General features: G+C 46.8%; 1 protein-coding gene across 10 annotated transcripts in view; it reads right to left on the bottom strand.

The window, feature by feature from the left end:
- LOC110505733 (ral GTPase-activating protein subunit alpha-1) overlaps nucleotides 1–13,852 on the bottom strand; it is a 125,095-nt gene that overhangs the window by 60,291 nt on the left and 50,952 nt on the right. For all 10 annotated transcript variants that reach the window (XM_036962487.1, XM_036962488.1, XM_036962493.1 and 7 more), the window contains 5 exons: nucleotides 11,179–11,289; nucleotides 11,006–11,074; nucleotides 10,665–10,799; nucleotides 9,879–10,062; nucleotides 2,537–3,518 (listed from right to left, as the gene is read on the bottom strand). In XM_036962487.1, the coding sequence (XP_036818382.1) occupies nucleotides 2,537–3,518; nucleotides 9,879–10,062; nucleotides 10,665–10,799; nucleotides 11,006–11,074; nucleotides 11,179–11,289 (1,481 nt within the window). The remainder of the gene's footprint in view (nucleotides 1–2,536; nucleotides 3,519–9,878; nucleotides 10,063–10,664; nucleotides 10,800–11,005; nucleotides 11,075–11,178; nucleotides 11,290–13,852) is intronic.

Here is a 13,852-nt window from a genome sequence, read left to right as displayed (position 1 = left end):
GTTAACACGTTTAAATGTCTTACTCACCTCGGCTGCAGTGAAGGAGAGACCGCATGTTTTCGTTGCCGGCCGTGTCAGTGGCACTGTATTGTCCTCAAAGCGGGCAAAAAAGTTGTTTAGTCTGCCTGGGAGCAGGACATCCTGGTCCGTGACTGGGCTGGATTTCTTCCTGTAGTCCGTGATTGACTGTAGACCCTGCCACATGCCTCTTGTGTCTGAGCCGTTGAATTGAGATTCTACTTTGTCTCTGTACTGACGCTTAGCTTGTTTGATAGCCTTGCGGAGGGAATAGCTGCACTGTTTGTATTCGGTCATGTTACCAGACACCTTCCCCTGATTAAAAGCAGTGGTTCGCGCTTTCAGTTTCACGCGAATGCTGCCATCAATCCACGGTTTCTGGTTAGGGAATGTTTTAATCGTTGCTATGGGAACGACATCTTCAACGCACGTTCTAATGAACTCACACACCGAATCAGCGTATTCGTCAATGTTGTTGTCTGACGCAATACGAAACATGTCCCAGTCCACGTGGTGGAAGCAGTCTTGGAGTGTGGAGTCAGCTTGGTCGGACCAGCGTTGGACAGACCTCAGCGTGGGAGCCTCTTGTTTTAGTTTCTGTCTGTAGGCAGGGATCAACAAAATGGAGTCGTGGTCAGCTTTTCCGAAAGGGGGGCGGGGCAGGGCCTTATATGCGTCGCGGAAGTTAGAGTAACAATGATCCAAGGTCTTTCCACCCCTGGTTGCGCAATCGATATGCTGATAAAATTTAGGGAGTCTTGTTTTCAGATTAGCCTTGTTAAAATCCCCAGCTACAATGAATGCAGCCTCCGGATGAATGGTTTCCAGTTTGCAAAGAGTTAAATAAAGTTCGTTCAGAGCCATCGATGTGTCTGCTTGGGGGGGGATGTATACGGCTGTGATTATAATCGAAGAGAATTCTCTTGGTAGATAATGCGGTCTACATTTGATTGTGAGGAATTCTAAATCAGGTGAACAGAAGGATTTGAGTTCCTGTATGTTTCTTTCATCACACCATGTCACGTTAGTCATAAGGCATACGCCGCCGCCCCTCTTCTTACCAGAAAGTTGTTTGTTTCTGTCTGCGCGATGTGTGGAGAAACCCGTTGGCTGCACCGCTTCGGATAGAGTCTCTCCAGTGAGCCACGTTTCCGTGAAGCAAAGAACGTTACAGTCTCTGATGTCCCTCTGGAATGCTACCCTTGCTCGGATTTCATCAACCTTGTTGTCAAGAGACTGGACATTGGCAAGAAGAATGCTAGGGAGTGGTGCACGATGTGCCCGTCTCCGGAGTCTGACCAGAAGACCGCCTCGTTTCCCTCTTTTTCGGAGTTGTTTTTTTTTTGGGTCGCTGCATGGAATCCACTCAGTTGTCCTGTTTGTAAGGCAGAACACAGGATCCGCGTCGCGAAAAACATATTCTTGGTAGTACTGATGGTGAGTTGATGCTGATCTTATATTCAGTAGTTCTTCTCGACTGTATGTAATGAAACCTAAGATGAGCTGGGGTACTAATGTAAGAAATAACACGTAAAAAAACAAAAAACTGCATAGTTTCCTAGGAACGCGAAGCGAGGCGGCCATCTCTGTCGGCGCCGGAAGACAAACCTAAATGACAGAGTGAAAAGAAGGAAGCCTGTACAGCATATATATATTCCTAAACATGCATCCTGTTTGCATTAAGGTACTAAAGTAAAACTGCAAAAAAATGTCCTGAATACAAAGCTTTATGTTCTGGGCAAATCTAATAAAACACATCACGGAGTACCACTCTTCATATTTTCAAGCATTGTGGTGGATGCATCATGTTATGGGTATGCTCGTCATCGGCAAGGACCAAGGAGTTTTTTAAGGATAAAAATAAACAGAATAGAGTTAAGCACAGGCAAAATCCTCGGAAGAAAACCTGGTTCAGTCTGCTTTCCAACAGACACTGGGAGACAGAATCACCTTCCAGCAGAACAATAACCTAAAATGCAAGGCCAAATATACACTGCAGTTGCTTACCAAGACTAGATTCAATGTTCCTGACTGGACTAGTTACAGTATTGAATTAAAAATCGTCTTGAAAATATATGGCAATGATCGACAACCAACTTGACAGAACTTGAAGAATTTTGAAAACAATAATGGGCAAATGTTGCACAATCCAGGGGTGGACAGCTCTTAGACTTACCCAGAAAAACTCACAGCTGTAATCGCTGCAAAAGTTGATTCTGACTTATATTGACTCAGTGGTGTGAATACTTACAGTATGTAAATGTGATATTTCTGCATTTCATTTTCAATAAATTTGCAAACATTTCTAAGGCATTATGAGGTATTGTGTTTAGATGGGTGAGAATAACATCTATTTAATCAATTTTGAAGTCAGGCTGTAACGCAACAAAATATGGAATAAGTCAAGAGGTATGAATACTTTCTTAAGGCACTGTACCTCCCAGTTTCAAAATGTTTTCTCCTGTTGTGTGCCCCACTGAACAGGACCCTGGTTTGTGGTGTGGTGTGTCTCTCTCACCTCTTCTCCCAGGAGTTCATGCCCAGGATGTTGAGTAGCAGCCTGCAGTAGTAGAAGGCTGACTGGGGCCTCTGAGGCCCTGGCTCCCCTTGCTCCACGGCTCTCATGTTCAGCCCATTCCCTCTGTGCACCGCAAAGTCCCTCTCCTCTGCACACTGCTTCAGGATGGCGTTGATCACGTCGTTCTCCTGCTTCTCCGACACGCAGACAGGGGGTGGGGCGGGGATGTTAAGGGGGCCTCCGGCACGCTGAAGGCACTCGGGGCTGGAGTAACCCAGGTACTGCAGTATCTCATCTAGAACATCATCTTCTCGCAAGGAGTTCCAGGACGGGACCGCCTCGCGACACACACGCTTAGCTTGCGGGGCCATGAGCTCCAACACACCTTCCACTTCCTCCTCTTCTTCCTCTCCTTCCTCCTCCACAGCCTCCCCCTGCTCCTCCTCTCCCAGCACCAACACCACCACCTCCTCCTCCTCTTCCCTCTCCTCTTCTTCCTTCTCTATAGGGTCTCCAACCCAGTTCTTCTCCTTCTCCCTCTCTGTAGTCATTCTCTCTGTTGGTGTGTTACTGTAGAGGTGCAGGGGCTGATTGGGAACACCACAGTGAGGTGGCCCGTACAGCACAGCCGAATCCCACGAGTGTTTTCCGGAGATGTCTCGGACGATAACCCTCACACAGGCACTGGTGGTGGTGAGGCCTGCAGACATTCCTCCACCAGGCACACCGTCCTCAGCACGGACCTGCAGACAGGATAGGAGGGTGGTGCCATTCAGGACAAAGAACTGTAGGTTGGGCCCATCAAAGAGCTCTGGGGCCAGGTCAGGGCTATCGCTGTAGGGGTTGTCCATGTTCTCACACACCTGGCTGGTCAGGGTAGCAGGGCCTCCAGACATGGGGTAGTGCCCAAGGTGGTTGACCAGGTGGGTGATGACTGTCCTGGCAGCGATGGAGATCAGACCGTGCTGGATACGGCTCCGCACTACAGGGGGAGAGGAAGAGATAAATAATAAGGAGATAAAGAGATGAAAAGCTCTAAAACAAGAACAAGGGGATATAATGGACACTGTTTAATGTTGACAGTGCAGCATTTCTCAAGACCAGTTCCAATAAACAGGAGAAAAGATAGAAAAAGCCAGCCAGCCAGTCAGTCAGTAGATAACATGTGGGTATCCGCTCAACCCAGTGGGACTAGGTATTTCTAGTGTTAACCTCCAACAGAGGGTAAAGGGATGAGGCAATCTAGCCAATCAAAAGTAAAATGCTAGATACCAGTAACAACAACGCCAGACACCGGTAACAACAACGCCAGACACCGGTAACAACAACGCCAGACACCAGTTACAACAACCCCAGACACCAGTTACAACAACGCCAGACACCAGTTACAAAAGCGGCAGGCACCAGTTACAAAAGCGGCAGACACCAGTAACAACAACGCCAGACACCAGTAACAACAACGCCAGACACCAGTAGCAACAACGCCAGACACCAGTTATAAAAGCGCCAGACACCAGTTACAAAAACGCCAGACACCAGTTACAAAAACGCCAGACACCAGCAACGCCAGACACCAGTTACAACAACGCCAGACACCAGTTACAACAACGCCAGACACCAGTTACAACAACGCCAGACACCAGTAACAACAACGCCAGACACCAGTAACAACAGCGCCAGGCACCAGTTACAAAAGCGCCAGGCACCAGTTACAAAAGCGCCAGGCACCAGTTACAACAACGCCAGACACCAGTTACAAAAGCGCCAGACACCAGTTACAAAAGCGCCAGACACCAGTAACAACAACCCCAGACACCAGTTGCAACAGCGCCAGACACCAGTAGCAACAACGCCAGACTCCAGTTACAACAACGCCAGACACCAGTAGCAACAACGCCAGACACCAGTTACAAAAGCGCCAGACACCAGTAACAAAAGCGCCAGACACCAGTTACAACAACGCCAGACACCAGTTACAACAACGCCAGACACCAGTTACAACAACGCCAGACACCAGTAGCAACAACGCCAGACACCAGTAGCAACAACGCCAGACACCAGTAGCAACAATGCCAGACACCAATTATAAAAGCACCAGACACCAGTTACAAAAGCGCCAGACACCAGTTACAAAAGCGCCAGACACCAGTAACAACAACGCCAGACACCAGTAACAACAAAGCCAGACACCAGTAACAACAACCCCAGACACCAGTAACAACAAAGCCAGACACCAGTAACAACAACGCCAGACACCAGTTACAACAACGCCAGACACCAGTTACAACAACGCCAGACACCAGTTACAACAACGCCAGACACCAGTTACAACAACGCCAGACACCAGTTACAACAACGCCAGACACCAGTTACAACAACGCCAGACACCAGTTACAACAACGCCAGACACCAGTTACAACAACGCCAGACACCAGTTACAACAACGCCAGACACCAGTTGCAACAACGCCAGACACCAGTAGCAACAATGCCAGACACCAATTATAAAAGCCCAGACACCAGTTACAAAAGCGCCAGACACCAGTAACAACAACGCCAGACACCAGTAACAACAAAGCCAGACACCAGTAACAACAAAGCCAGACACCAGTAACAACAACCCCAGACACCAGTAACAACAAAGCCAGACACCAGTAACAACAAAGCCAGACACCAGTAACAACAAAGCCAGACACAAGTAACAACAACGCCAGACACCAGTAACAACAAAGCCAGACACCAGTAACAACAACCCCAGACACCAGTAACAACAAAGCCAGACACCAGTAACAACAACGCCAGACACCAGTTACAACAACGCCAGACACCAGTTACAACAACGCCAGACACCAGTTACAACAACGCCAGACACCAGTTACAACAACGCCAGACACCAGTTACAACAACGCCAGACACCAGTTACAACAACGCCAGACACCAGTTACAACAACGCCAGACACCAGTTACAACAACGCCAGACACCAGTTACAACAACGCCAGACACCAGTTGCAACAACGCCAGACACCAGTAGCAACAATGCCAGACACCAATTATAAAAGTCCAGACACCAGTTACAAAAGCGCCAGACACCAGTAACAACAACGCCAGACACCAGTAACAACAAAGCCAGACACCAGTAACAACAACCCCAGACACCAGTAACAACAAAGCCAGACACCAGTAACAACAAAGCCAGACACCAGTAACAACAAAGCCAGACACCAGTAACAACAAAGCCAGACACAAGTTACAACAATGCCAGACACCAGTAACACCAACTCCAGACACCAGTTACAACAGTGCCAGACACCAGTAACAACAACCCCAGACACCAGTTACAACAACGCCAGACACCAGTAGCAACAACGCCAGACACCAGTTATAAAAGCGCCAGACACCAGTTACAAAAACGCCAGACACCAGTAACAACAACGCCAGACACCAGTAACAACAACGCCAGACACCAGTAACAACAACGCCAGACACCAGTAACAACAACGCCAGACACCAGTAACAACAACGCCAGACACCAGTTACAACAACGCCAGACACCAGTTACAACAACGCCAGACACCAGTTACAACAACGCCAGACACCAGTTACAACAACGCCAGACACCAGTAACAACAGCGCCAGGCACCAGTTACAAAAGCGCCAGGCACCAGTTACAAAAGCGCCAGGCACCAGTTACAACAACGCCAGACACCAGTTACAACAACGCCAGACACCAGTTACAACAACGCCAGACACCAGTTACAACAACGCCAGACACCTGTAACAACAACGCCAGGCACCAGTTAAACGTGCCAGACACCAGTTACAACAACGCCAGACACCAGTAACAACAACGCCAGACACCAGTTACAAAAGCGGCAGACACCAATTACAACAACGCCAGACACCAGTAACAACAAAGCCAGACACCAGTAACAACGCCAGACACCAGTAACAACAACGCCAGACACATGTTACAACAACGCCAGACACCAGTTACAACAACGCCAGACACCAGTTACAACAACGCCAGACACCAGTTACAACAACGCCAGACACCAGTAACAACAACGCCAGACACCAGTAACAACAGCGCCAGGCACCAGTTACAAAAGCGCCAGGCACCAGTTACAAAAGCGCCAGGCACCAGTTACAACAACGCCAGACACCAGTTACAAAAGCGCCAGACACCAGTTACAAAAGCGCCAGACACCAGTAACAACAACCCCAGACACCAGTTGCAACAGCGCCAGACACCAGTAGCAACAACGCCAGACTCCAGTTACAACAACGCCAGACACCAGTAGCAACAACGCCAGACACCAGTTACAAAAGCGCCAGACACCAGTAACAAAAGCGCCAGACACCAGTTACAACAACGCCAGACACCAGTTACAACAACGCCAGACACCAGTTACAACAACGCCAGACACCAGTAGCAACAACGCCAGACACCAGTAGCAACAACGCCAGACACCAGTAGCAACAATGCCAGACACCAATTATAAAAGCACCAGACACCAGTTACAAAAGCGCCAGACACCAGTTACAAAAGCGCCAGACACCAGTAACAACAACGCCAGACACCAGTAACAACAAAGCCAGACACCAGTAACAACAACCCCAGACACCAGTAACAACAAAGCCAGACACCAGTAACAACAACGCCAGACACCAGTTACAACAACGCCAGACACCAGTTACAACAACGCCAGACACCAGTTACAACAACGCCAGACACCAGTTACAACAACGCCAGACACAAGTTACAACAACGCCAGACACCAGTTACAACAACGCCAGACACCAGTTACAACAACGCCAGACACCAGTTGCAACAACGCCAGACACCAGTAGCAACAATGCCAGACACCAATTATAAAAGCCCAGACACCAGTTACAAAAGCGCCAGACACCAGTAACAACAACGCCAGACACCAGTAACAACAAAGCCAGACACCAGTAACAACAACCCCAGACACCAGTAACAACAACCCCAGACACCAGTAACAACAAAGCCAGACACCAGTAACAACAAAGCCAGACACCAGTAACAACAAAGCCAGACACCAGTAACAACAAAGCCAGACACAAGTTACAACAATGCCAGACACCAGTAACACCAACTCCAGACACCAGTTACAACAGTGCCAGACACCAGTAACAACAACCCCAGACACCAGTTACAACAACCCCAGACACCAGTTACAACAACGCCAGACACCAGTAGCAACAACGCCAGACACCAGTTATAAAAGCGCCAGACACCAGTTACAAAAACGCCAGACACCAGTAACAACAACGCCAGACACCAGTAACAACAACGCCAGACACCAGTAACAACAACGCCAGACACCAGTAACAACAACGCCAGACACCAGTAACAACAACGCCAGACACCAGTTACAACAACGCCAGACACCAGTTACAACAACGCCAGACACCAGTTACAACAACGCCAGACACCAGTAACAACAACGCCAGACACCAGTAACAACAGCGCCAGGCACCAGTTACAAAAGCGCCAGGCACCAGTTACAACAACGCCAGACACCAGTTACAACAACGCCAGACACCAGTTACAACAACGCCAGACACCTGTAACAACAACGCCAGGCACCAGTTAAACGTGCCAGACACCAGTTACAACAACGCCAGACACCAGTAACAACAACGCCAGACACCAGTTACAAAAGCGGCAGACACCAATTACAACAACGCCAGACACCAGTAACAACAACGCCAGACACCAGTAACAACGCCAGACACCAGTTACAACAACGCCAGACACCAGTTACAACAACGCCAGACACCAGTTACAACAACGCCAGACACCAGTTACAACAACGCCAGACACCAGTAACAACAACGCCAGACACCAGTAACAACAGCGCCAGGCACCAGTTACAAAAGCGCCAGGCACCAGTTACAAAAGCGCCAGGCACCAGTTACAACAACGCCAGACACCAGTTACAACAACGCCAGACACCAGTTACAACAACGCCAGACACCTGTAACAACAACGCCAGGCACCAGTTAAACGTGCCAGACACCAGTTACAACAACGCCAGACACCAGTAACAACAACGCCAGACACCAGTTACAAAAGCGGCAGACACCAATTACAACAACGCCAGACACCAGTAACAACAACGCCAGACACCAGTAACAACGCCAGACACCAGTAACAACAACGCCAGACACCAGTAACAAAAGCGCCAGACACCAGTAACAAAAGCGCCAGACACCAGTTACAACAACGCCAGACACCAGTTACAACAACGCCAGACACCAGTTACAACAACGCCAGACACCAGTTACAACAACGCCAGACACCAGTTACAACAACGCCAGACACCAGTTACAAAAGCGCCAGACACCAGTTACAACAACGCCAGACACCAGTTAGAAAAGCGCCAGACACCAGTAACAACAACGCCAGACACCAGTTACAACAACGCCAGACACCAGTAACAACAATGCCAGACACCAGTAACAACAATGCCAGACACCAGTAACAACAACGGCAGACACCAGTAACAACAACGCCAGACACCAGTAACAACAACGCCAGACACCAGTAACAACAACGCCAGACACCAGTAACAACAACGCCAGACACCAGTAACAACAACGCCAGACACCAGTAACAACAACGCCAGACACCAGTAACAACAACGCCAGACACCAGTAACAACAACGCCAGACACCAGTTACAACGCTAGATACCTCAATGATTCCAATGGGGAATATTTTTACATTTCTGGGTGGCACCACGCAGAGAACAATCTGATGCCATGACACTCAGTGTTTTACCAACCATCTCTTGCCAATAAGCATAATTTACAGCCCCACAGAGCTACATAAACCCTGAGTGGGCCATTACAGGGAAAAGGAATGTGACTATTGACAGGACAGGAGGACAGGTTTCTCTCTCACTCTCTCTCTAATAAAATCTAGGGGGGCCTTTAAGGCAAAAGCATGTTTTATCTCAATGAGACAAACCTATGTAAATTAAGGTTAAATCTCTCCCTCCCTCCATCTTTACTCCGATACCCCAAAAGAAAAGGAATGAAATGAACAAATAAATTGATAGATCGAGGACCGGAGGGAAAAGGGGAGTTAGTTGCTAAGAAAAGAAGCATGCCTCACAAAGTGCTCCAAAGATTAGTCATTATCCCATGCTGGAAAAAGCTGCAGGTGTCCCCTGCTGCTCTGAATCTAACACAGGACACATAGGAGCCTAGCTGCATTCACATCACATCCAGTCCATAGGAGGAATCAGAGTAGGGGAGAGGTAGAGATTAAGACAGCGGAAGAGGAGGAGAAGAGGGAGTTATGTTCTTACCCTCAGTGACAGGCTGTAGTTTGGAGGAGCGTTCTGAGTCAGGGGAGTGGAGGGGCTCTGGTTCCTTCAGACTCTCCAGTAGCAGGAAGGGGTCGTAGTCTGGACTGGTCAGGTCTGACAGGTTCATAGGGAAATACCTAGGGCTGTTGAAGTTCTGGGCCCCATACACACAGCCATGCAGCACCTGGGGGGAGAAGAGGGAGAACCAAGAAAACAATCAATGAACACTACTGCACTATTTCACATGACTGTAGTTTTCTATAGAGAGAAATAACATGAGAGAGCGCAAAAGAATGAGAGAGAGAGAGACAGAGAGAGAAAGGAGAAAGAGAAAATAGAAAGAGAGAAAGAAACTTGAGAGGTGGAATCCTTATCGGAAATAAGTAATTGAATGATCTGCTGATCCCGTCACAGTGCGTTTCCGTGGAGAGAGAGAAAGGGTGGTAATGGGAAAAGAGGATCCTGTGATTGAGTGCTGACAACTGAGGGAGTGAGTGAGTCTGGGTGTGCTCAGTGCCAGCTGTAGCATGCATTAGGAAGGAGGCCCCCCAGTCCTGAACTCCATTAGGAAATGAAAGACCACTAAACACAAAATAAGTGCTACTCCATGGGTCAGGTTCCACACTCCACTGAATGCTTTGGTCAATGCTAAGCAAAGTAAAGACGGATATGTCGGCATCAAATACTGTCTTGAAGTATATCAATTCACAAAGCTACTACATAAAGCTACTATTCACAAAGCTACTACTACTACAAAAGTATGGGCAAGGGTTCTACTGGGCATACCTTGTAGATACAGCTGAGGACAGACTTGTCTGGCTTCTCCTTGTCAGGGCTGAGGGTTTGGACAGGCTGCAGCAAAGTTTTAGGAGGCAGAGCCATCACCCAGTCCAGCAGGCACAACAGCAGAGACACCACCAACTAGGGACAGGAAAGCAAAAACACAGTTTGATTTCATAAATAAAGCAGAGAACAAAATACTGTATTATGATGAGGAACATTTTCTTCATTGAGCTTCTGCAAGAAAGGCTGGTATACTGTAAATAGAAAAGCAACAGTTGTGATCGTGTATTATTACCAACTCTCCATGTGACTAGGAGAGTTGTGTGTGAGGAGAAGTGACATACCCTCTTGTCCAGTTCATGAGGCGAGGATTCTGTAGTGGGAAGCAGGTGAGTGATAGTCGCTATGAGGATCTGAAACAAGAGTTAATATGTCACTGTCATTCCAAAAGGATCCTCTTGAAAAACTCCAAGAAGAGTTGACATAGGTCATTATTAAAATGGACATGCCAATTTACCTCAACTATTTTCTTTGGAGTGTCGAGGGGGAATTTCTGAAGGTCATCGACATAGTTTATGAGCAAGTGCAGAATGTCGGAGGCCACCAGCGCGACAGTTTTATTTGGAAACTGAAAAACAAAGAGACACAAACACGCACGCAATTGAGAAAAGTGTAAGGGGCTCAGGGAGATGACCCACCACCTCCTCCTCCCTCCCTCCTCTCACTGTGACCCTGCCTCGGGAAGAGCGCAGTGCTTTCCAGAGCAGCAGGCCAGGGCCAAGGCACACACAAAACAATGGTCCGGATCACTAGCCATCCCATTTGATTGGATAACAATATGGAGAGGAGTTAAAGTAGGGGGGGTGGGGAGGGGGGGGGTCAGTTGACGAGCACCCTTATTTCAGAAGACTGAAAAATAACAATTCCTTGAGGTGGGTGTTGGATGTATTCTTCATGGGATTAGCCTTCGCCTTCTGTCTGAGCAGAATGGAGAGCACACAGAGGCCAAAATGTTGACAGTCAGGCCAGATTTAGCTGGGCTGGAGTTGTGTGTGGTGGGCCAGACCAAACCAGCCGGTACTGTCTGTAAGCTTCTTCTGGCAACTCAGTGCAGAACATCTTTCTCCCACTCCAAGCAGACTGACACTGCTGTAACTGTGCCAGTCAACAACAGACAGACCAGGGCTAAATACTGGGAGATACTGCTTCTGTGCTACTGCTAACCAGGGACTGCTACAGTACAATTCCCATGGCAAGTGATGAAGGCAAGGCAACACATTTCAAAATTCTAATCACTGTGCATGGCAGATGACTCAATAACATCAGGGTTGTGGGTTCAATTCCCATAGGGATCACATATACACTACCGTTCAAAAGTTTGGGGTCACTTAGGAATGTCCTTGTTTTTGAAAGAATTTTTTTTTTTTTAAATAACATCAAATTGATCAGAAATACAGTGTAGACATTGTTAATGTTGCAAATGACTATTGTAGCTAGAAATGGCTGATTTAAAATTGAATATCTATATAGGTGTACAGAGGCCCATTATCAACCATCACTCCTGCTTTCCAATGGCACGTTGTGTTAGCTAATCCAAGTTATCATTTTAAAAGACTAACTGATCATTAGAAAACCCTTTTGCAATTATGTTAGCACAGCTGAAAACTATTGTGCTGATTAAAGAAGCAATACAACTGGCCTCCTTAGACTAGTTCAGTATCTGGAGCATCAGCATTTGTGGGTTCGATTACAGGCTCAAAATGGCTAGAAACAAAGAACTTTCTTCTGAAACTTGTCAGTCTATTCTTGTTATGAGAAATTAAGGCTAGAGGTCGACCGATTATGATTTTTCAACTCCGATACCGATTATTGGAGGACCCGAAAAGCCGATACCGATTAATCGGCCGATTTTTTTAATTTGTAATAATGACAATTACAACAATACTGAATTAACACTTATTTTAACTTAATATAAAACATCAATAAAATCAATTTAGCCTCAAATAAATAATGAAACATGTTCAATTTGGTTTAAATAATGCAAAAACAAAGTGTTGGAGAAGAAAGTAATATGTGCCATGTAAAAATGTGTGCCATGTAAAATATGTGCCATGTAAAAAAGCTAACGTTTAAGTTCCTTGCTCAGAACATGAGAACATATGAAAGTTGGTGGTTCCTTTTAACATGAGACTTCAATATTCTAAGGTAAGGTTTTTTTAGGTTGTAGTTAATATAGTATTTATAGGACTATTTCTCTCTATACCATTTGTATTTCATATACCTTAGACAATTGGATGTTCTTATAGGCACTATAGTATTGCCAGTGTAACAGTATAGCTTCCGTACCCCTCCTCGCCCCTACCTGGGCTCGAACCAGGAACACATCGGCAACAGCCACACTCGAAACATCGTTACCCATCACTCCACAAAAGCCGCAGCCCTTGCAGCGCAAGGGGAATAACTACTCCAAATCTAAAAGCGAGTGACGTTTGAAACAGTATTAGCGCACACCCAGCTAACTAGCTAGCCATTTCACATTGGTTACACCAGCCATTAGGCTGATAGGCTTGAAGTCATAAACAGCGCTGTGCTTGCGAAGAGCTGCTGGCAAAATGCACGAATGATGAATGATTACGGGCCTGCTGCTGCTCACTCAGACTGCTATATCAAATCAGACTTAATTATAACATAATAACACACAGAAATACGAGCCTTTGGTCATTAATACGATCGAATCCGGAAACGTTCATTTAGAAAACAAAACGTTTATTCTTTCAGTGAAATACGGAACCGTTCGGTATTTTATCTAACAGATGGCATCCCTAAGTCTAAATATTCTTGTTTTACATTGCACAACCTTCAATGTATGTCATAATTACGTACAATTCTTGCAAATTAGTTCGCAATGAGCCAGGCAGCCCAAACTGTTGCATATACCCTGACTCTGCGTGTAATGAACGCAAGAGAAATGACACAATTTCACCTGGTTAATATTGCCTGCTAAACTGGATTAGTAGTTATAACTAGTGATTATGATTTATTGTTTTTTATAAGATAAGTTTAATGCTAGCTAGCAACTTACCTTGGCTTCTACTGCATTTGCGTAACAGGCATGCTACTCGTGGAGTGCAATGGTTAGAGCGTTGGACTAGTTAACTGTGCGGTTGCAAGATTGGAACCCCTGAGCTGAC

This window comes from Oncorhynchus mykiss, chromosome 25 (genome assembly GCF_013265735.2).
Source record: "Oncorhynchus mykiss isolate Arlee chromosome 25, USDA_OmykA_1.1, whole genome shotgun sequence".
In the NCBI taxonomy this organism is placed as follows: Eukaryota; Metazoa; Chordata; class Actinopteri; order Salmoniformes; family Salmonidae; genus Oncorhynchus; species Oncorhynchus mykiss.
The sequence above is the reverse complement of the archived record's forward strand: the minus strand, read 5'-3'. Positions and strand labels throughout refer to the sequence as shown.